The 21,383-nt window shown below is 36.9% G+C and overlaps 3 protein-coding genes across 4 annotated transcripts; all 3 read right to left on the reverse strand.

The window, feature by feature from the left end:
• Nucleotides 1-246: 246 nt before the first annotated feature.
• Nucleotides 247-7,210, reverse strand: LOC149386480 (ABC transporter B family member 9-like). Its single transcript, XM_089625384.1, has 11 exons — nt 7,022-7,210; nt 6,143-6,197; nt 5,883-6,058; nt 5,369-5,590; nt 5,008-5,246; nt 3,896-4,421; nt 3,547-3,820; nt 2,808-3,465; nt 2,488-2,716; nt 1,512-2,042; nt 247-1,054 (listed from the first exon to the last, which is right to left on the reverse strand). Exons 1-11 carry the CDS (start codon nt 7,148-7,150, stop codon nt 410-412), a joined length of 3,684 nt encoding a protein of 1,227 aa, XP_089481510.1. The 5' UTR covers nt 7,151-7,210; the 3' UTR covers nt 247-409.
• Nucleotides 7,211-15,560: 8,350 nt separating this feature from the next.
• LOC149386481 (xyloglucan endotransglucosylase protein 1-like) lies at nt 15,561-17,205 on the reverse strand. The gene is made up of 3 exons (XM_089626590.1): nt 16,791-17,205; nt 16,474-16,667; nt 15,561-15,982 (listed from the first exon to the last, which is right to left on the reverse strand). Exons 1-3 carry the CDS (start codon nt 17,079-17,081, stop codon nt 15,622-15,624), a joined length of 846 nt encoding a protein of 281 aa, XP_089482716.1. The 5' UTR covers nt 17,082-17,205; the 3' UTR covers nt 15,561-15,621.
• A 155-nt stretch (nt 17,206-17,360) lies between these two features.
• On the reverse strand, nt 17,361-20,814 carry LOC149386482 (oxoglutarate-dependent flavonoid 7-O-demethylase 1-like). Of its 2 annotated transcripts, none has more exons than XM_089626589.1 (4): nt 20,524-20,814; nt 20,074-20,321; nt 19,665-19,989; nt 17,361-17,934 (listed from the first exon to the last, which is right to left on the reverse strand). In XM_089626589.1, exons 1-4 carry the CDS (start codon nt 20,758-20,760, stop codon nt 17,770-17,772), a joined length of 975 nt encoding a protein of 324 aa, XP_089482715.1. In that variant the 5' UTR covers nt 20,761-20,814; the 3' UTR covers nt 17,361-17,769. The 2 variants fall into 2 exon arrangements, with proteins under 2 accessions (XP_089482715.1, XP_089482714.1); XM_089626588.1 differs by lacking the exon at nt 17,361-17,934 and adding an exon at nt 18,446-18,819.
• Nucleotides 20,815-21,383: the final 569 nt, after the last annotated feature.

A 21,383-nucleotide genomic window follows, 5' to 3' on the forward strand; every position in this document is an offset into this window, starting at 1 on the left:
GGCTCCAAGGAAACGATCCTTGCAAGCGCAGATCTCAGGTTGAGTGAGTCGCATATACCAGTAAGTCTTCGTCAACTTCAAATCTATCTGTATTAAATAGATAAATAACCTTATATTTAAGAACGAGCAATTGCCTTCAAAAAAAAAAAAAAAAAAAAAAAAGAACGAGCAATTCGTTCCTTTTATTCTTGTTCATCACATCCTACACAACACAAACAAAGTAACAAACACAATCACACGGAAAGCTTTCATTCACTTATTTTTATATTTCCTATATATCACACCATAAAATTCAAAATACAAACATTCTTAGAGAGCAAGAAGCAGCACAGTGTTCTTTGGCTGTGGCATCGAATTAAAACCCCCAATCAAAAACTAAAAAACCCTAACAATCAAATCTCCCGATCCGCTACGCGGCGCTCTTGTGGAGCGCGACGAGAGAAGCGTACGCGCCGCCGTTGATCTTCATCAGAACCTCGTGCCTCCCTTTCTCCGCCACCGCGCCGTTCTTCACAACTGCGATGACGTCAGCGCCTTTGATGGTGGCGAGGCGGTGAGCCACCACGACGGTGGTGCGGTCGACCATGACCCGATCCAGCGCGTCCTGGACCACGCGCTCCGACTCCGCGTCGAGAGCGCTGGTCGCCTCGTCCAGTAACAGAATCTTCGGATTCTTCAGGATCGCCCTGGCGATGGCGATCCGCTGCTTCTGGCCGCCGGAGAGCTGGGTCCCCCTCTCGCCGACGGGGGTTTCGTAGCCGTTGGGGAGGGAGGAGATGAAGGCGTGGGCGTTGGAGGCTTTGGTGGCGGCGACGATCTCGTCGTCGGTGACTTGTCCGGTTTGGCCGTAGGCGATGTTGGAGCGGATGGTCTCGTTGAAGAGGATGGGCTCTTGGCTCACCAGCCCTATCTGGTGCCTCAGCCAGCTCAGCTTCAGCCTCTTCAGGTCAACTCCGTCCAGCGTCACTCGGCCGGAGAGAGGGTCGTAGAATCTCTCGATCAGCGCTATCACCGTCGATTTCCCGCTCCCACTCTCTCCAACCAGAGCAACCGTCTGTCATAATTATCATGAATTAGCACAAATTAACTTGATAACCTCTCATTAAAGTAAGGGATAATTTAGTGATCTTTAAACTATTAATTTGGTAGTATTTAGTCTCTTTCGTAACAAAACACCTCAAATAATCATTTTTTTTTTATGGTTAAAAGTTTCAAACAGAACTTTATTCTAAAATTTATTATTTAGTGTTTACAACAAAAAAGTTACAAACTACCTAAATTTGTAAGATTAAGTTGTTCAAGTGTTAAATTTCATAAATATATACATATATTAAAATAACTAGCTTGCTATAAAATCAATAATTTTAGGATCACTTTACTCCAAAAAATTAGTCATGGAAATCATTTGTGCTACAAAATTCAACACCTAAAGAATAATACTTATAAAATGAATAAAGAAGGAATCAAGAGTTTTAGTATATCATTTTAGTGGCTGAAAGTGTAGGAAGTACCTTTCCGGAGGGAATGGTGAGAGTCATGTCTCTGAAGATCTCGATGTTGGGTCTGGTGGGGTATCTGAAGCTGACGTGGTCGAGGTCAATGTCTCCGTTGACCCTGGTGAGAGTGGTTCCGTCGTCGCTGCTCGAGTCGATGCTGGGCTTGGAGTCGAGGATCTTGAATATGGAGGCCGCCGAGTCCCTGGCCTTGCTCGTGTCCGGTGCCAAAGTGCTGCTCTGGGACACGCTCATGGCCGAGATCGTCATCGCAAAGAAGACCTTGAAAACCTCGTCGAACGTCGCTTTCCCGGCCTTGATGCGCAGAGCTCCGATGTAGAAGATCAGCGCGTTCACGCAGAACGTCGAGAACTGAGAGAACCCGAAACCTCCTCCGCTGATCAGCCCCAACCGAACTCCCGTTTTCAACGGCCCTTCGCATTTGCTCTCGTACATCTCCATTACCTTCTTCTCCGCGCAGAACGAAGCCACGGTCCTTATGCTTCCCACCGCGTCGTTCGCCACCTGGCTCGCTTCTTCGTACATAGCCTGCCATAATTTGAAATTAATTGATTAGCAAAAGAGTATTAACCAAGTTTTTTGTTGACGTTGTCAATAAAAAAATATTGGCCCCTTTAACAAAGCTGTCAAAAAATTTATTGACATCTGATACGTCAACATTTATAAAAAAAAATATATATTTTCATTACTTATTTTAGACAAGGCTATTTGGAAATTCATTAATTTCAATTGCTATTTAGTTAGAATACCTTTTATATATTTTGGGAGAGTTGGGTAGAGTAATTTATTTTTTCTTTCTTTTTCTTTTTTGTGGATTCCTTACTCGCATTCATTTAATAGGAAGATCATGTTTGAGTCCTGGTAAATCTGAATCATTGATGTACATGACTCACTCTCTCTTTTTTATTCGTACTCATATATTTCTACTCCATCTTAGGGTTTCCAAACATAAAATTGATGAGTAAGGACTGACCTTTGCATCAGCACCAAAGCCTTTGAGAAACTTTGCCTGCAAGTAACCTTGAAAAAGCATGACCGGAGTGATGCAGAGAACCATTAGCGTCAAAAACCAGTTGGCTGTGAAGGCTATAACAAGCCCTGCCATTATCGTCGCAACGTTCTGAACAATCAGTGCCAAAGCATCACCGACCAGACACTTCAACGTCGAAGCATCGGTCGACAACCTCGCTCCAATTGCTCCGCTGACAAAATTAACAAGCTTGAATTATATAAACGCGAAAGTAATTAAGAAAAGTTGTGATCAGATAAACGAAATACAGAGAGATGATTTACCTTGAATTCACAGGATCGTCAAACCAACTGATCTGCTGATGGACGACTTTTTCGAAAGTCAAGGAACGAATCCGTCGAATCAGCCTCCCACCGGCGATCCCAAACGAGTAATTCTGTATCGGAATGGCCGTGAGATTGAGCACTCCGAGCCCCACGAAGATGAAGGCCCAAAACCTCGAGTCCTCTCGCAGCTGGCTCTTGGGCTCGTAGAACATCCCGATGCAGCTCGAGATCAAGAGCCCGAACACGGGCATCGTGAGGCCGTGAATGGCTGCCCCGACGGCCCCGAGAAGCAGGACCGGGACCTCGGGCTTGTTCAGCTTCGCCAGCCTGGTCAGCGACATCTTCACAGGCTTGTCTCCTCCGGCGGTATTCTCCGGCGGAAATTCCTCGCCTTGGTCCTCGATCTCGTGGATGCTGACCGGTCCGGCGAGGCTGAAGCTGAGCGTGACCGAGGATCGCCGGCTTCCCGAGGAGCCTCGGCTCATAGACCTCCTGATTGACCTCCCATGGCTCCCAGACCTCCGCAGCGATCTTTCTCCGTCGAAACTCGCTCGGTTTCTCTCCGATTCTTCTTCGGCCGCCTTAGCTCCTTGCTGAAGACGGATCAGCTGCGAATACGCTCCTTCGGAATCGCCGATCAACTCGGAATGAGTCCCTGACAAAAAAAAAAAAAATTATTGAGATAACTTGCTGAACAAGATTCAAGCATTATGGGCTAGATTTTGAGTTAGCTAACCTTTCTCCACAATTTTTCCTTGGTGCACAACGGCTATGATATCGGCGTTTCTGATGGTTGTCAAGCGGTGAGCGACCACCACGGTCGTCCTGTTAGCCATGACTCGGTTCAAGGCCTCTTGGACGATGCGCTCGGATTCCGAATCCAACGCGCTCGTGGCTTCGTCGAGGAGCAGAATTCTCGGGTTCTTCAGAATCGCCCTTGCGATCGCTATCCTCTGCTTCTGTCCCCCCGAGAGCTGAGTCCCGTGCTCGCCCGCAAGTGTGTTCAATCCCTGCAAAAAAAAAAAAAAAAGTTAACATAAAATCACTAAAACAATAACAATGTTGGATTTTTTTTTTTTTTTTACCTCCGGAAGCTTGTAGATGAATTTAGCCGCGTTCGCGAGCTCGATAGCCGTCTTGATCTCGGCATCGGTCGCGTCTTCCTTCCCGTAGGCGATGTTTTCCCTTATGGTGGTCGTGAACAGAGCCGGCTCTTGGCTGACCAACCCGATCTTCTCTCGGATCCACTTGAGCCTGAGCTTCTTCAAGTCGACGCCGTCGATGAGGACTTGACCGGAGTCGGGGTCGTAGAACCTCTCAAGGAGCGAGATGACGGTTGACTTTCCGCTCCCGCTCTGGCCCACCAAGGCGGCGGTCATTCCGCTGGGGACGTGGAGCGAGAAGCCCTCGAAGATCCTGACGTCGGGCCGGGCCGGGTACCGGAAGTGGACGTCCCTCAGCTCGATATCGCCGTGCAAGTCCTCCAACACCGTCCCAACCGTATCGTACGCGTCGATCTTCGGCTTTCGGTTTATCGTCTCGAACATCTTGAACGCCGCCGCTTTCCCCGACGCAAATGCGTTCAGGCTCGGCGCCGTCTGCCCTAATGACCTGATGGTTTATTTAGAGAGAGATTAGTATTTGGATATTAACAACTACAATAAAAATTGAATATTATTCGCATAAACCAAAAAATTCAAAAATGAAGAAAAAAATTGAAGTACTTTCTATGAAATTTTAGCATAGCTTGACACTATTCAAATCTTATAGTATCTTACCTTTTTTTTTATAGATTGAAATTTTAAAATAAATCATATGAAAATTTTGATAAGTTTTCGCTATGATCGCTATGATATATACACGTCGTCCGAGTTTATACTATTTTCTTAATTATTAGACGGTTAAGTTAAGCTTGTAAGAAAAGGAGTCGAAATAGGCCATACAAGAATTTCGATATTTTTTTCGCTTGAAAATGGTTTTCCGATAGCGAGTAGCTAGTTGATATGCACTAAATTCATTTTTGTTTTCGAAAATACGGCGAATAAATGGTACAACCCGGCTCTTTTCGTTTCGAAACTTTTGTCAAAAGCAAGTGAAACTTTGAAAAATCCGACGATTTTTATTTTTATTTTTTACATTAATAATAAAATTGATAAAATATTCATAAATGGGTTGAAAGAAAGTTATATATACTTACATTCCACCGTTCATGATTGAGAAGATGACAGTCATGACTTGTCCACCTTTGTATCCCTCTTCGATGATCAATTTGGAGCCGTACCACACAGCCAGTCCGTACGACCCGAACACGGTCAACATCACCGTCCCGAGCCCGAACCCCGAAGCCAGTCCTTGCTTCTTCATCGTATTGTACGCAACCATTATCTTCTCGTCGTAACTCTCCGTCGCTCTCTTCTCTCCCACGAACGAAGCAACCTAACATAACAATACATATATATATATACATCGACCACACGTACAAAGTCACGAACAAACACGTGATCAACAAAGTTTATGGGGCTGTACGTGTTATTATTGTGTAAAGCAAGTATACTTACGGTCCTGATGGCTCCAACGGTTTGTTCGACGACATTACCGGCTTCGGCGTAAGCGAGCTGTCCACGGCTGGCCATCTTGGACATCACCGCCGCCATGATTCCGCCGGAGACCACGATCACCGGAATGCACCCCAGCAGAACCACCGTCAACCGCCACCCTCTCACCATCGCTATCACAAACCCTCCGATGAAAGTCGACGAGAGTTGTATGAACTTTCCCACCTGCAACCAAAAAAAAATATATATATATATATATATTTTTTTTTTATTTATTTATTATTATTATTATTATAACACATAATTTAGTGACTAAAAAGAAAATTCATTTCCTTTTATAAAATAATAAAAAAAATATAGCCACTTCAGCTGACCTATCAAATATGTTTCAAATATAGTCAATGAATCTAACGTGTTAATTCTTATTATATAATTGGATATATGTATACCCGAATAATAATGGTTAATTAAAAAATATTGTTAGGGTGGGCTTATTATAAATAGGATAAGGACGTGCCTTCTGGCCCATGGCTTCTTGGATGAGGATGGTGTCGCCGGACATTCTTCCGATGACTTCTCCGGTGGAAGTTTCGGTGTCGAAGAAGGCAATGTCTTGCCGGAGAATTGTTTTCAGGTACAACCCTCGGATCCTCGTAGCTTGTCTCTCTCCGGTGACCATCCAACAAGACACCTCTGTCATTATAAACGTCACACCATTACCAAGTCACGTATGTATATATGAGAGGAAAGAGATTATGAATTGAGAGTTTGACTTACGTAGAAACGAAGCGACGCCATTTCCTATCGCCAAGTAAACAAACTGCAACGCTATCTGTTGTGAAGAAATACACAAACAACACAGTGAAAAACTGATTAATACACGTGTCGCACGGGGATAACGAATTGATGGCTGATAGACTTAAATCTGCTCTCTCTCTCTGTACTCATTAAAGTTACATAATAACAGATTTTATATTAATAACGACTGAGAGAATATTTACTATTTTAACGCCATCATTAACTATTGGAAAACAAAACTTGTGTTATCAAAAAAAAAAAAAAAAAAACTTAACATATGTTTGGCTTTAATAAAAGCTCATCACTTCGTAATCGTATCGAATCCAATCTCCTTTTTGTGTTTTTTTTCCCCGGAATTCTTCATTGATAACAGTAATTAATAATACACACCATATATAGGAGTAAAAAAAAGTCAACTCAGACTATACTATCTAACTGATCCAATATAAAATAAATAAAAGCGGAAAAAAAAACCTAATGTAAGGGGATGAGCCAAAACCTAATTTAGGGGGCTATATGTTAAAAATTAAATATTGAAGGTTAAATGTATAAAAACAATTAATTAAGAGGGAAAAATATTAAATTTGAGAAGAGTTTTAAATAAAAAAAAAAAAATTAAATATTTTATGCTAACGTTCATAATTATCAGAAATTAAAAATAAATAAAAAAATAAAAAAAAACCTGCCAATCTATGATGAAGATAAATAAATTTAAATCAAATCCATGTTAATATATTAAATTAGCAAAGGACTGAAAGGGAAAAAAGCAAAAAGATCTCCCATGGAGGTCCGTCCGTGTATAGAGTAAAAGTATAATCAGAGATATATATAAACAGTATAATTATACATTATACAGACCTTGGATACTTGGGGAAGGATAGTGGATTGATCGGAGGAGCCGAAAGAGTTGATTAGCTGACCGAATATGAGACTCATGAGCGGCGACGAGATTCCGCTTCCGATGGCGCAGATCGTCCCAACCGCCATTAACACCACATCCAGTCGATCGGCGAACGCGAACAGCTTGTGAAACGCCACCTTTTGATCATCCTTTGACGACGGCGACGACGACGGCGACGACGACGGCGATGACGTGGACTCTTCTTCGGCCATCTTTATATCGCTCCTGTTCGCCTTTTTTTCCGATGACGATTAGGAGTTATTTCAAGAAACTGGTATCTTGATAATTTTCTTGTGGCCAAATGAAACAAATTACAAGTTTGCCTTCGAGAGAGAGAGAGAGAGAGAGAGAATCTGCACGTACTTGGTGTGGTTTCTGTTTTATAGGCGAATTTACTTGACAACGTAAAAGAGGTTTTTTTTATATAAAAATATATTAGCTCTATGCGTATTTATGCAAACGCAAAGGCAAGAAAGAATGTTGTTGGAATTTTTTTTTTTTTTTTTAAATATTTGGTTGTGTAAAAAACAAAGTCTGATTTTATTTTTTTGAAACTTAAAAACAAAGTCTGATGATGTATACGTGATTTCTCTTGAGTTATTTATATATAGTTTTGTCTTTGACTTATCAAGGAAAATATTCAATGTTGCTATCTGAGACGATCGTCTTCCTCTCTTTTGTGTTTCTTTCTTCATCTTATTTTTCGGCTTTGTTGATATTCCTTTCATTTATTATATGTCTTTTTGGATTGGAATTAATCACTCGTTGCTTCTAGATGCAGAGGATCATAAAACTCGGGGTATCAATTTGGTTTCTGAGTTGGATTTTTTCTCTTTTCTTTTTCACTACGTACAAACTTTTAAGATAACTTTGGATGATAAATATAAAGGAAGTAAATAATACAATAGCCAAAATGAAATTAATGGGTACTATAGTATTATTATCCTTGAAGATCGCGTACATATAACATATATATATATATATATATATATATATATATATATATATATATATATATATTATGGGATTAACCAAAATGCTACGTTCTATTTTGATTTTAAAATATGTCAATGTTTATACTTCTAAGTTACCATAAATTACATAAATATACAATTTTTTACTTTTTTAAAAATTTATTAAAAATTCGATTTTACACTTACATATATATTCAATGATTTTTTTAAAAAAAAACTAACTAAAAAAATATCTCTCTCTCTATCTCTTATATATTCACATTGACTTCCTCTAAATCATAACCAGAGCTCTCCAAAATACCATCTTTCTCATACCCATTGAAGGTATCACTCAAAGAAGCAACCTTTTCTTTTCCCGATTTCAATCTTTATCACTTCCTCTCTAGAAGAATATCCTCGATTGAATCCTATTTCTTTTTCTCAAATCATATTGCCTATCAACAACGTGAACGGAGATTTTTGGAACAATGCGATCAATATAAGATCTCTATTTGAATTGACAAGACTCGTTCACTCCCTTAAGAGATCGATTCGAATCCGTGAAGATGAGGTGATTGCCATGGAGAGAGGTGACAAAATTGAAGACGATGATGATGAATTAGATGACGAGCTTGTGAGGTCGCAGTTGGCAATTTATCCATTTTTTTTTCTTTTTAATAGTTTAAATTATAACCGTGTTTTAAAAAAATTATTAGAGTCAAAGTCAAGAAAAAGTGAACTTCTGATAGTTATGATAAATTGACGGTACAAACGCGACATTTCTAAAAATAAAAAATAGAACTAAAATTAAGGTATATATGTGCCGTTTTTCATACTAAAAAAAATAATAAAATAGATTTCATTGGGAATTGAAATAATCATATTCATACTCATAAAAGAGGCATATGAACAACAATTAATGAATGTTATTTATTTTTTTATGAATACATGAAACTAAAATTAGGGGGAATGAATACACTTCTGCCCCAAAATGAGAAGTTGGGTTCAAAAAATTGTCAACAATGAAAGTAGGATAATATAAGATGCTTAAAAAAATATAAAGATTAAAAGATGACACTATTGGTCAAAACAAAAAAAGAGAAAAAACACATCATATGAACACATACAAGTTAAATTTTATAACGAGCTATTTGCAAATATTTCAAAATAATATAAGTTGCGTAAAAAATAGGATAATATATGATGCTTAAAAAAATTACAGATTAAAAGATGACAATTTTAGTCCCAAAAAAAAAAACACATCAGATGAACATATATAAATTAAATTTGATAACAAAACTATTTACAAATATTTCAAAACATATTATTAAAAACTAAAATTGAAGACCTCCTCAAACAAAAAACTAATATTGAAGATGCCTCGATATCTTGAAAGAAAAAAGAAAAAAGCCATCTATTATTGAATCTGGCATTTCAACTATTTTTTTTCTCAATTCAAATGTTCACCAATTAATTTCCAAGCAAAAATAAATAAAAATTGTTCACCAATTAACAATCGGATAAAAAAATCATGGACCATCTCGTCCTTCTACTGTGTAGTTCTGCCAACTCATATTTACTTAAAGCCTTTTACTGAAAAAAAAATAATAATAAAAAAAAAAACTATTTTTTCTACCCTACAGATTTCTAACCGAGTATTTCGAATCCTTCTCTGGAAGTCCTCTACTTGATCACTCCAACTTCAACTTTAACAAGTTTCCTTAAAAAAAAAAAGGAAAAAGAATTGCTTTTTTTGGAGCAGTAAATACCAATCACGAATGTTGTCCAGATAGTCGTGATTTTGCTTTAAATTAAAACCAATCTTTTCTTCTTTATGTTTGTATTCCTTTTGTATGTTTTTTTTCTTTTACGAAATTTGGAATATTTATAACTTTTCGCATTAATGATAAAATAATTAAACTTTCCTTATTAAATAGTTCACATAACAACGCTCTTAAAAAAATGTGTCTCTGATATTTTATTTGATTGAAAATCGATTAGTCATTTTTCACCGCTTCGATTTGAGTTTCTTATTAGATTTTTTATCTATACAGACTGAAAAATAATCTTGTTCATGATTATCAGACCGCGATTGTTTGGATTTCTCCATCGACCATCGTACGTGCATTTATCGAAAGAACTAAATGAGTGTTCGAATTTGAATGTGCTCTATATCTTTTCTCTTGATTTCATATGCACAAAATGAATGAACACATGTACTTAGTGTTAGATTCATTCCGATTTAAATTCGTGTTATGTCTAAGATATTTATTATATTAATGAATGTTTTACACGTATTTTAATGGAAAATCTTGTGCAATTTTTTTTAACAAAAAATAAAAACTTATATATATATATATAGGTACAGATTATTTTTTGTTATAAAACCTCTTCCTTCTCGCCGTTACCATCGGCATGTGTAATTAATGTCCATTCAATTTGAATAAAATAGATCCAATGAATTTTCTTATTTATGTTTTAAAGCAAAAAATGTCATACAATATACGTAAATTAAAACTAGTCAGACTTCTTTAAAAAAAAAAATTACTTAAAGTTTAAAGGGAAGATTTTAATAAACATAATGCTTGAAAAAATGGCAATTTGTTATATTAAGCAATTTTGTTTATTTCTTACATTGATAATAATATATATCATTTGTGATTATTATAAGAGTAATAGTTATTTACTTTATATGATAAATGGTTGTTGTAAGGGAAAGATACCACGATCGGGTGATATACCGAATAGGTGATATACCAACCAGGTTATATACCAAACAACTATCGTGACAACTTTGAATGAGAAACGAACTGGATCTTAAGTTAAAGTCCGATAACCTCTTAACAGAACCGAGAAAATCGGAAAAGTTAGTGGTTACTAAAAGACTAGTCAAAAGAAAATGTTTACAATGATCACGTAAACTTCAGATAACCATCAATTGCCTACATATATAAGCCAAAGCAGTTATCAAAATAACTTCCACACACATGAAATGTACGGTTATCAGTATAACTGTCAAAACATTGATTTGATCAACCCACGTTATAGACAATTCAAGCACTATATAAGGACATCAAGAAGGTGGAAAAGGTAGATCTCATTTTTTTCTTAGACCCGCAATGCTTCTCAACTATCATCATCACCTTCAATATTTATTTATTATTCTCCTTGTAACTAGATTCGTCTATTATATAGATAATTTGGCCTAAATCTTCATGTATTCGACATATCATGTTCGACATACATGAATTTTTTGTGAGATAAATGTTATATCTGACATCTCTGTCATTTAGCATCACTAATTAGAGTTCTATATCATGAATAATTTAATTTTCGTAGCAAAATTACGTAGCTACTTCTGAAATCATGTCACTACTGCAACAACCTTTAACGATACATTTTTAATGGCGCTCAGAGCGCCGTTAATAGATTTTCTAAATTGATTTCCGCCAATAATAATTGAAACGCCGTTGATCTTATCTCATCAATATTTTCACTCAAACTATCAAGTAGAAACTATAGATCAGTCACAACTTTCAATATCATAAGCCTAGACATCTATAACATGTTTTAAGTCTTAATTGTCAATAGACATCTATAACATCTAAACAAACTCTAAAAAAGTTTCCTGCAAGTTTGTATTGAGTTGTTTCAAAACGCAAAGCCATAAATCCAAACACGAACTGATATCATGAAGACCACGGAAAGAGACAAATGAGTAAAATTCAATAATTGATAGTCATCAAAATCACATATTCGAACAGAGAATCTAAGATTCAGAGTTGCAATTCGAACACAGAATAAAGTCATCTCTTGAGAGATATGAATCTTATTCTTTAATTTCAATTTAAGGTTATTTTTATTTCAAAATTGGGATTTGGAAGTTATGGTACTAGTTTGTATCTGATTCGATTTTTTTTTATATAAGAGTTAATATTAATGAAAGAGAGATTTGTGACACTGTTATTCATTTCATAGTATTATCAATTTCATTATTTTAGTTGAACAAGCGGTATGAACTCGACATTTTTTAAAATCAAATATTAAACTCGACAGTTCATTAAAACACATGATATATATGTGTTATTTTTCCCTTTTTTATATATATGTGAAAAAGAGGAGTAACGCTTAGGCTTGGGTTTGTCTTAAGTCTAGAAAAAAACCAGCTTGAAAGAAGAAAACTAGCACCTAGGATTCGAAAGTGCAAAAGCTAACATACACATTATTCCTTATTAGCCAACTCGCCTCAATTTTCACGCCTCTGGAACCACAAAACAAGCCTAATAAAAAATACATCAAAAAAAATTAACACCCAGACGGAATTTCATTAAAAAAAACAAAAAAAAAAAAAAAAACAAAACACTTGGTTGTGTTTGGTAGTTAACTCAAAAAGTTTTTTGTTTTCTGTTTTCTAATTTTTGTAGTTGTATTGAAAAACTGTTTTGTAGTTGTTTTCAACAAGATGTTTGGTACAGTTTTCATTTTTGTTTTTGAGAAAGTGAAAAAACTGAAAAAAGTGTTTGGTATAGTTTTCATTTTTGTTTTTGAAAGAATGAAAAGAGAAGATGAGGAGAAAGATGAGAGAAGAGAAGAAATTTTTTTTCAAAAACACCTTTTATTTGTTTTCAGTTTTCTTTACTTTTTTCCAAAACAACTTCAAAATTTTTTGAAATTTTTTTCCAAAAACACCTAACCAAACATGTTTTCAATTTTCTCTCAAAGATGTGTTCTTTAACAGCTCACTCTCAAGAAAATCGCAATTCCCATTGCTTATCTCCCATGTCTCTCAGGTTTATGAACAGAAGGTACTTCGCTTTCAAAATTTATTAAGGTTTTCTCTCTAGAATAAGCTTGTCTGACTCTGTTGTATTTCTTTGTTCAATGTTGAGCGTTTTGTTCGTTTTACTTGTTCATGATTCTAAATATAATAAGTGGATTTGTGACCCAACCATGTATTTGATTGTACTTTACAGATATGAAGAGTGGTTTATTCTGTTTGAGTTAGGTTTGGGTTTTATGGGTTAGCACTGACGAACGAGGTTTGGAATTGGGAATGAAGCCTTTGGTCCGCATTTTTCACAAACGACATTATTGAATCCTTTTTTTAATTATTTTTTTTATAGTTAGTTTATGTTGAATTATTTAGACTGCGTAGTTCTACAATACAACAGCTTCATTTATGTTGGTCCTTTAATACTAAAGGAAATTTATATTGAACTTCATAAGAGTGTCATACATATGTGTATGATTTGGTTAAGAAGTTTTCATTTGTAACAGAGATTTTGTTCTTGTAGCTTGAACATATTAAATAAATAAATAAAAAGTGAGATTCAAGAAGATGAGTACACGTTAATTGAGCCTTCCCAAGATTTCATTACTTTCAAGTTAAAAACGAGTGTTTCATTATGTAATATATGAAAATCTGTTTAACCCGAATTCTTAGGAAGAGAAAAAAAAAAACCCAGAAGAGCATATACGAATTCAGTGGCGGAATCAAAAGTTGGACTCGGAGGAGCATATGCGGAAAAATAAAATTATATAATTTTGAGATAGAAATATACAAAAAATAAAAAAATAAAAAGGGGTAAAAATCAGCTTCAGACAACAAACCAAGTTAGGCATATCGATGATCGGACGTGAGGCATCAAAATCAGAATATCCACAATCCGAAGGGAGAATCTTGATCGTGAACTTTCAATATTGGATCCAACGATATTTATTCTTAATGATTTTGGTTATACCTTTTACCAGCTTATGTAGTTTCTCTTAGTTATTATTGACTAACTTATGGTACTTTTGGATATTATATGAACTCACTCCCATGAATACCTTATTCTTACTTTCCTAGTTGGGTTATAGCATTGAAAATGTTAACCATCATAATCATTCACTGTTGATCACTACAGCAACCAGAATTTTTTGAAACGTGAGTATTAGACGCGATATTGTTGTAATTAATCAGCAAATTGCTAAATGACGGGACCGATTTAGACGCAAGAACAATGCGACTAAAGTCATTTCAAAGCCGAGAATATTTTTTTAGGCACGTAAGCCATGCCTAATTCGTTTGTACGAGCTTTTGGACGCGATACTGCATCTAAGTTGAGATTGGACTCGACAAATATTGAATCGAAAACGTAATTATATAACTATATATGTATCTTTAGATTGGGAACGGGGGGAAATAACCACAAAGCTACGCGTAGAAAAATCTCATTTTATTTTTTTAGCTTATTTTCACCCCAAAAATACATCAATGTACATTCTCATCAACTAAGAACATTTATAACTCAAATTTTGCCAAGTTTACAACAAGTTTGGGGTCATTTAAAAAAAATTATGAAGTTTTTTTTTCATGGTTTAGATAGTTATTTTGTTATCTTTCTTTTGTTTCAAATTGTTATGTATCATAAAATTCAAAATTTAAGATATTTCTTTATCTTTCTTTGAACGAGCGTCTTTATTAATAATAGTATTTGATCTAATCTAAACACATACAAGTAGTATAATTTGCTGGTAATATTGACCTTTTCAATAATTTCAATGAGTATCGAATATAATATATGAAAGTTCTCGATATTTGCATGGATTTGTCCTTGTATGCTCACTCAGACATTTGTCAAGTCTCGCAACGAAATGCCCACCATTTTTTCTAGTTGTGTCAAGCTTCTTCCTGAAAGCTCACACGTATATATACGAGCAAAATTAAATATTGAATGATATGCTACACATTCGACCGATCGACCGACATCACGTCGCATAGTTGGACTCGATTCTAATAAGTAAATATATAGCTGCCGTATATTTCACTCCCCGGCCGATCGAGGGAATTATATATTAGGACTTACAAATTGTCCTTTCTACAGTCATTAATTATATGTTAAACAACTATATTTTTTATTATAATAATTTATTTTGATTATCAAACTTCAAAGATATGAATAATGTAATAAAAAGCGGTGAATTAAATTAAACTAGATAATTTAATTTAAGTATATGCACCTTTTTTTTGTGGATATCTGGCAGTGAAAACTAATTCACAGATTAATACAAATGAGTTAGTACTTGACCGCCTCTTAGGTTCGAGATTCCATCACTTCTCTATCTTGTCTTCTTCAAAGAGACGGAATCTAGTCAATGATCAACTCATAAATCACACCAAACAATCTTCTGCCAGTTTGAGTCGCACAAAGATTCTAATACTCTCGAACACAAGCACGGTCAATAGCGTAAAATTGGCGTGAGAGTGAGACTTTAACAAATAGAGATAATCGCTCGAGAGAAACTGGACCCTGAAATTCCATGTGCTAAATGCGAACAAACTAAAATAAACAATTTTGCCAACAACACAAAACAAGCCACATAAAATTATTATCGGAACTTTTTAACGGTAACTAATTTCATTAATATATATATATATATACACACATATATATATACATATATATAGCTAGCATCAACAGAAGCATAACATTATGTACAATACTTAAAACTACAATTCTATACACATTAAAACAACAATACACATAACAACGAGGAAGCAGGATATATATTATTAATATTAATAGTACGTAGTCATGAATATATAGATATATATATTATTTTTAAACCGTGAAGTGATTACACTCTTTAGGGCGTCCCTGAGGGAACCGGCTTTTGTCGGCGCAGTAGTCGTAGATCATGTGGTGCTTCCGGGCCCACCTCAGCCACCGGCGGCGGAGCGGGTCGAGCCCCTGAGCCTGCCAGCTGGCGGCGGTCCGGTCAGCAGTAGTGTAGCCGAAGGAGCGATAAGAGGCCGTGAAGGGTGCGTTGGACCAGTCGGTCTTGACGAGGCCGCCTCTGGTGGCCCATTGGTCGGCGTTCCATAGGCTCGAGTGAATCCTCATCGCTTGCTTCTTCGGAAACGCCACTCCCAATCTTTCCATGTTCTTGAACTCTCTTATCGGTATGTTGTCCACCAAGAAGCTAAAAAGACAATCAAATGTTATAACAATATTGCCCTTTAAGCCTTTTTCTTTAATGGTTAACCAAAGACAATTATTCTATTAATTAAAGGATATTGTTTCAATCATCTATAAAAAAAAAAAAAAAAAAAAAACTTTATTCCACTTTAATGACTATTGTCACTATTAGAAACGGTGTTTTTTTTTACGACATGCGTGTCACTAAATATTATCAAATGTAATTTTTTTTTTATGATATTTATTGTCATAAGAGTGGAATAAAGCCCTTTTTAACGAATAATGACAGAAGATCTTCCCATTAATCTTACTTTCAAGATAACCACACCAAAAAAATTATTACTTAATTCCGGAAAAAGAAAAAAAAAAACAAGCTAGAACATCCATAATTTATAATTTAATGACCAAAACGCTAGAAAGACAAAAGGTTGAGCAGAGTGACAAAATTTAATAATTAGGCACAAAGCCTATGTACGTAATATGTGTAATTCTTACATGATTGTTCTAGGGTTCCAGAGAATAGAGTAAGAGTGGAAACCCTTGGTTGGGTCGAACCAAAGGTGGAATTGCTGCTCTCTGTCCCCTTGCCCTTGACTGTACACGTTTGTGTGCAATGTGTACGGCTCTCCCGTTGTATTCCCCAGAAACTCGAAGTCGATCTCGTCGTGATTCCCTCCTTCCGAAGACATCTATATAAATATTCATACCCCATAAGATTCAACGCATAAATAATGATATTGGATTACACATAATAATAATTAGCAACACAACACAACACAACATAGAGTACGACTGCTTGTGAATCAGTTTACGTAGTAAGCGGTGACGGTTCCGGCGGAGTTTCCGGGGACGAGCTTGATTTGCATGTCGATTCTGCCGAAGAGATATTGTTGCTTGGAGACGAAGCCAGAGCCGGAGATTCGGTCGAGAGAGAGTGTGAGAAGCTTACCTCCCTCGCCTATTTGGGCGCGTTGGTCGCCCCAAACCAAGTCGAACTCGTCGTTGAAATCCCCATTAATGCCTACAAGTAGAAACACCAACGTCAACGCCAATGTAATCATTCTTGTTAATGGCTTCTGATCAAGAGTACGTGTCGTGGTCATCTTCGCACTGTGTGTAGAGATAAATGTATTTGTTGGATATTTATAAATTAAGCCGGAGGAGATGAGGAGTGAGTGTGTGGGAAGAGATGAGATTGAACCGAAAGATTGGACAGTGCAAAGTTAGCTGTCAATGGGAAGGACAAAATATATAGGCTTTTATGTGTTGGCGAATAGTTAGCTACTTTGCCGATCAGTGAGTAAAGTGTAGAGTTATAATCACATAGGTGAAGTGAACCATATCCCAAGTAAGATTGGAAAATCTTCGGCACCGCTTTAGGTCCCTTTTTTTTAAAGTATATGTGAATAATGAATTCAGGTCTTTTTGTTTTGTAAAGTCTTTTACTTCCACATACCATGTATTTGATACATAGACCAATTATAAATAATATATGTTTTGGAGCTATCTTGCCTGGTGAATTGTATTTTGCTGATACATGTCATATTCATGTTTTTCTTGTTATTAATTTAAACTACTTGAAACAAACGATGAAGTTTTTTTTTTTTTTTTTGGAGGAAAAAAAATTTATATGAGTTATTTAGGAAGTCATCATTGAAATATTGTTAACCATATAACACCTGATATCAACTTATTTATAATCTGGCATTAATCTGTTTTACTTGATAACACTGATTGATTATCAGTAGTTATCTATCAATTAGTCGTAATCTTATTCATTTCGATCAAAGTTTAAAATTTCGAAGTACTTCGGAGACACGTCGCCGAAATTGCATTATTTTGGGGATTCCGGCACAAATGTGTCATAGTGGTCGTTTCACCACATTGTGTCGTCGTTTTGTCGTCGATGTGTCGTCGCAATTTCCATGTCGTTGCGCCTCCAGATGTTGTTTGGGTCTGTGTATAAAAAACAAAAAGTCTCGACATTAGACGCAATTTCCACAGACGAAACCCTAAAACATGTGCTCATCTTCGAACATGCAAATCGGCGACACAACGTGATAATTCCAGCCGTGTCCGCAGGATTTCGTCACCTTCTTTACAAAATCAACCACATTTCCGTAATTTTTTTTGGTGTTTTCCGAGTTTTCGTGTCGGCTGTTCTTCGAAGTTAAGATTTCGTATTTTTTTTTTTTTTTTTTTTTTTTTTTTGTAAAATATAGCTGAATGAAAGTTGTTTATTTATATAGTGCAGTTCACATATGTTTTTTTAATTTTTTTTTATAGAGAATCCGAATTTGTTTGATATTTGAGACTTATAGACTTGAAATTTAAGATTTCGTATTGTTTTGATTTTTTTTATAAAATGTTGCTGAATGAAAGTTGTTTATTTATATTTTACGGTTCAGATATGTTTTTTTTGGGACCATCGACACGAAATCGACCACCAACATTTCAAACCTAGGTCTCAACTTATAATACTGTCTATTTTAAATAAAGAGAAGATCTGCAAGTCTTGTTGTATCAAATCACTTCACAAGAAAACATTAGAAATCAATCTCTGAGGGCCTAAAGATGCGTTTTCTATAGTCATTTCGGATCAATTCTCATGAAATCGAGATACGACTTGCCGCTGAGTTTTCGAGCGAAGAACTCCTTGAAATAGTCTTCCAAAGGGACTCGCCGGAATACAGCCGGGTTCTCAGGACCGACGAGACTCCTAGCAGGTCCTAATTCTGAGCCTAGCTTTGAACTATAGAACGTGGCGACTGATAGCCTCTCTTTATCCGAGCTCACGGTTGCTCTGTGCTCGACGCTCTTGTACACACCATTGCTCATAATCTGCAATCCAAAGGAACTCAAAAACATGAGAAGGAGTTCCAAGATTTCCAGAGGCAGATATATAAACCAATGTGTGCAAGACAAAGAGAGATATCTCTTTGTTCGCTGTCTTCCGTAAGGTAAAACCCGATGAGAATTCTTTAATGACTACGACTTCTGTGAAGACGCGGAACTTAGAGACAAAGAGAGACGGGTTTGATCACGACGTTATGAATTTGCTAGAGTTTTCGTTACCCGAATTGGCTTGGTTGGAGCTAGAAGGCCCACAGTGCGACAAAATTTGATTTTGGCACATGACAGTTGTGGGTTGACTCAGGGAAAGAGCCGGAATGGTAAATTAGGATGGGCTAATATGTTAAAAAAATCAGGGGGGACTAATTTGTAAACTTTTAATGTAAAATGAAATAAGAAAAAAAATTATAAAACAGAAAGGGCGTCCCTAGGCCCCTCCGTCCCCGGGTTGAGGGATTGAACTGATAAGCCTAATCCCAAATTTTCTGTAGCGTTTCGTTACTTTCCTTTCGGCTTTTTCACCCTCGTTTGTATTCTCTCGGATCGTAACTAATTTTTCAACATAGTGAATTCCTCTCTTGTGCCTGCCTTTTTCCTTTGTATTCTACTCACTTATCGCCATTGATTCATATCAGAACCGGTGGCTCAGCCTTAACTAACCTGCCTAAAGCCTAGGACTCACATCGAGTCTGAAGTCTGAACCTTGTAAATAAAAACCCGTGCGATTTAGTAAACGTGAAGCTGTGTGTATTTTCCTTGTGTTTCAAGCAACTGCGACTTTCTCAGGTGAATCGTGTAATCAGAGTCAATTGGGTATATATATATATACATACCTCCATAATATCCCCAACGTTGACGACGAAAGCGTTTGGAAGCGGCGTAACGGGAATCCAAACCCCGTCCCTGCGAATCTCCAGCCCGTCGCTGTCGCTGAGCTGAAGCAATATCGTGAGAGCGTCGGCGTCGGAGTGGGGACTGAAACCCATCGCGATCTCCGGCTGTGGACAGCGAGGATACAAGTTCATCCTCATCGACTGAACCCCGTCCCCGAAAGTCTCCCTCATCTCGTCCTCGCTCATCTTCAGAGCCTTAGCCATGTGGCCCAAAATCTCCAACGCCAGATTCTTCATTTCCGCAGAGTAAGCCTCCACGGCGTCCCTGATTCAATCAATCAAAATCCTAACGATTCAGCAGAGGGAATTTTGATTTGATTTCGGCAGAGGAGAGTTCAGAGTCCGGAACCTGAGGTGATCGGGTAGGTCATCGAACAGCTGAGACTTCCTGAGGCTGTGTGGGAGAGTTGTGACGTAGAACATGTCGGACCAGTCGAGCTTTTGATCCTCCGAAACCACAAACAGCTGAACGAAACCTTCGTGGTTGTCCGGTTTCTGCCACAGCCTTCTCTTTTCCTCGTGAGGAAGCTCGAAGAGCTTCTCGACCTCCGCTCGGAATTTCTCTAGCACAGAGATGCTGATTCCGTGGTTGATGATCTATAGTGTAAACAGTGGAACTAGTATTGCGTTACAAATCGATTACAGTAAACAAACAGAATCTGGAATCCAGAACACACCAAATTACGTTGGAAAAGCCACAGGCAAAAAGACAGTCTACAATCTGTGAGTACATTAAATTCGAAAAGTATAACTAAGTTCCGTGAATATCAGATTTGAGAGAGAGAGAGCGAGATATTACCTGGAAAAATCCCCAGTCGGCGCAAGCGGAGTGTAATCTGCGGAGCTCGGAGTCGGCGGCGGAAAGTCGTCGGAGATCGATGACGGGGATGGACGGATGCGATGAGAGACACGTGGAGAGCGGCGGAGAGTGGGAGTAGCGAGGCGGAATGTCGGCGAGAGGGTGCTTGGCGAGCTCCTGGACGCTGGGCACGATTATGGATCTCCCGAAGTTCACGAACTCGGGTTCGGACTCCATTGCAGTGCTGGGCAAGAAATGTAGAGAAGTGATGCGTAGACTAGGCCTGGAGTTCCGGTGTTTCCAATTAAGTGTCGTTTTATGACCTTGTCGTTTCATTCCAATTTTTTTTTAATATTAAATGCCCATTCTTCCCAATTTTTTAATATTAAATGCCCATTTTCCAATTAAACATTTATTCAAAAAAACAAACATAAAATAGGCTTGCAAGTTGCAACTTGCAACTGAGTGATCCTGATTGTGACAATTAAAAATGGTGGAAATTACCGTGTTTTTGTATTTTTGTGTTTTTTTTTTGTTTCTTTGCAGAAACGACATGCAAACGTTTCGCATTACAAAAATTGCGAATTTTAAATGTAAATGATCATTTTTGCTTTTACTTTATTTATCTCCCAATTGCTCTTAGGTTTTACTCTGGTCATGGTTTTTTTTGCCGCGCTAGTTGTCGTTGTCCAATGAACTTAACATATACAGTATACGGTTAACATACGGAATAGATATATAATCTAATCAGTAGCATATATATATATATATATATATAAATACATATCATATATATTTTTACTTAATCACATATCAGAATTTATATACATACAGTATATAAATTATGTGATTAATGTATA

Source organism: Urtica dioica, chromosome 9, assembly GCF_054948205.1.
Source record: "Urtica dioica subsp. dioica isolate 48M chromosome 9, U.dioica_male_clone48M_v1_H2, whole genome shotgun sequence".
Taxonomy (NCBI): domain Eukaryota; kingdom Viridiplantae; phylum Streptophyta; class Magnoliopsida; order Rosales; family Urticaceae; genus Urtica; species Urtica dioica.

Bases quoted from the DNA above. Each gene is read 5' to 3' on its own strand.
- LOC149386481 (XM_089626590.1), bottom strand. From the start codon at position 17,081: ATGACCACGACACGTACTCTTGATCAGAAGCCATTAACAAGAATGATT. The intron at 16,668-16,790 runs GTAAACTGATTC...ATATTTATATAG, and splicing joins GAACCGTCACCGCTTACTAC to ATGTCTTCGGAAGGAGGGAA. The intron at 15,983-16,473 runs GTAAGAATTACA...TTGTCTTTTTAG, and splicing joins TGGAACCCTAGAACAATCAT to CTTCTTGGTGGACAACATAC.
- LOC149386482 (XM_089626588.1), bottom strand. From the start codon at position 20,760: ATGGAGTCCGAACCCGAGTTCGTGAACTTCGGGAGATCCATAATCGTG. The intron at 20,322-20,523 runs GTAATATCTCGC...TTTACACTATAG, and splicing joins CCGACTGGGGATTTTTCCAG to ATCATCAACCACGGAATCAG. The intron at 18,820-19,664 runs GTATGTATATAT...TTTGGATTGCAG, and splicing joins ACGTTGGGGATATTATGGAG to ATTATGAGCAATGGTGTGTA.
- LOC149386480 (XM_089625384.1), bottom strand. From the start codon at position 7,150: ATGGCGGTTGGGACGATCTGCGCCATCGGAAGCGGAATCTCGTCGCCG. The intron at 2,717-2,807 runs GTAAATCATCTC...TAATTTTGTCAG, and splicing joins GACGATCCTGTGAATTCAAG to CGGAGCAATTGGAGCGAGGT. The intron at 1,055-1,511 runs GTACTTCCTACA...TAATTATGACAG, and splicing joins TCACCATTCCCTCCGGAAAG to ACGGTTGCTCTGGTTGGAGA.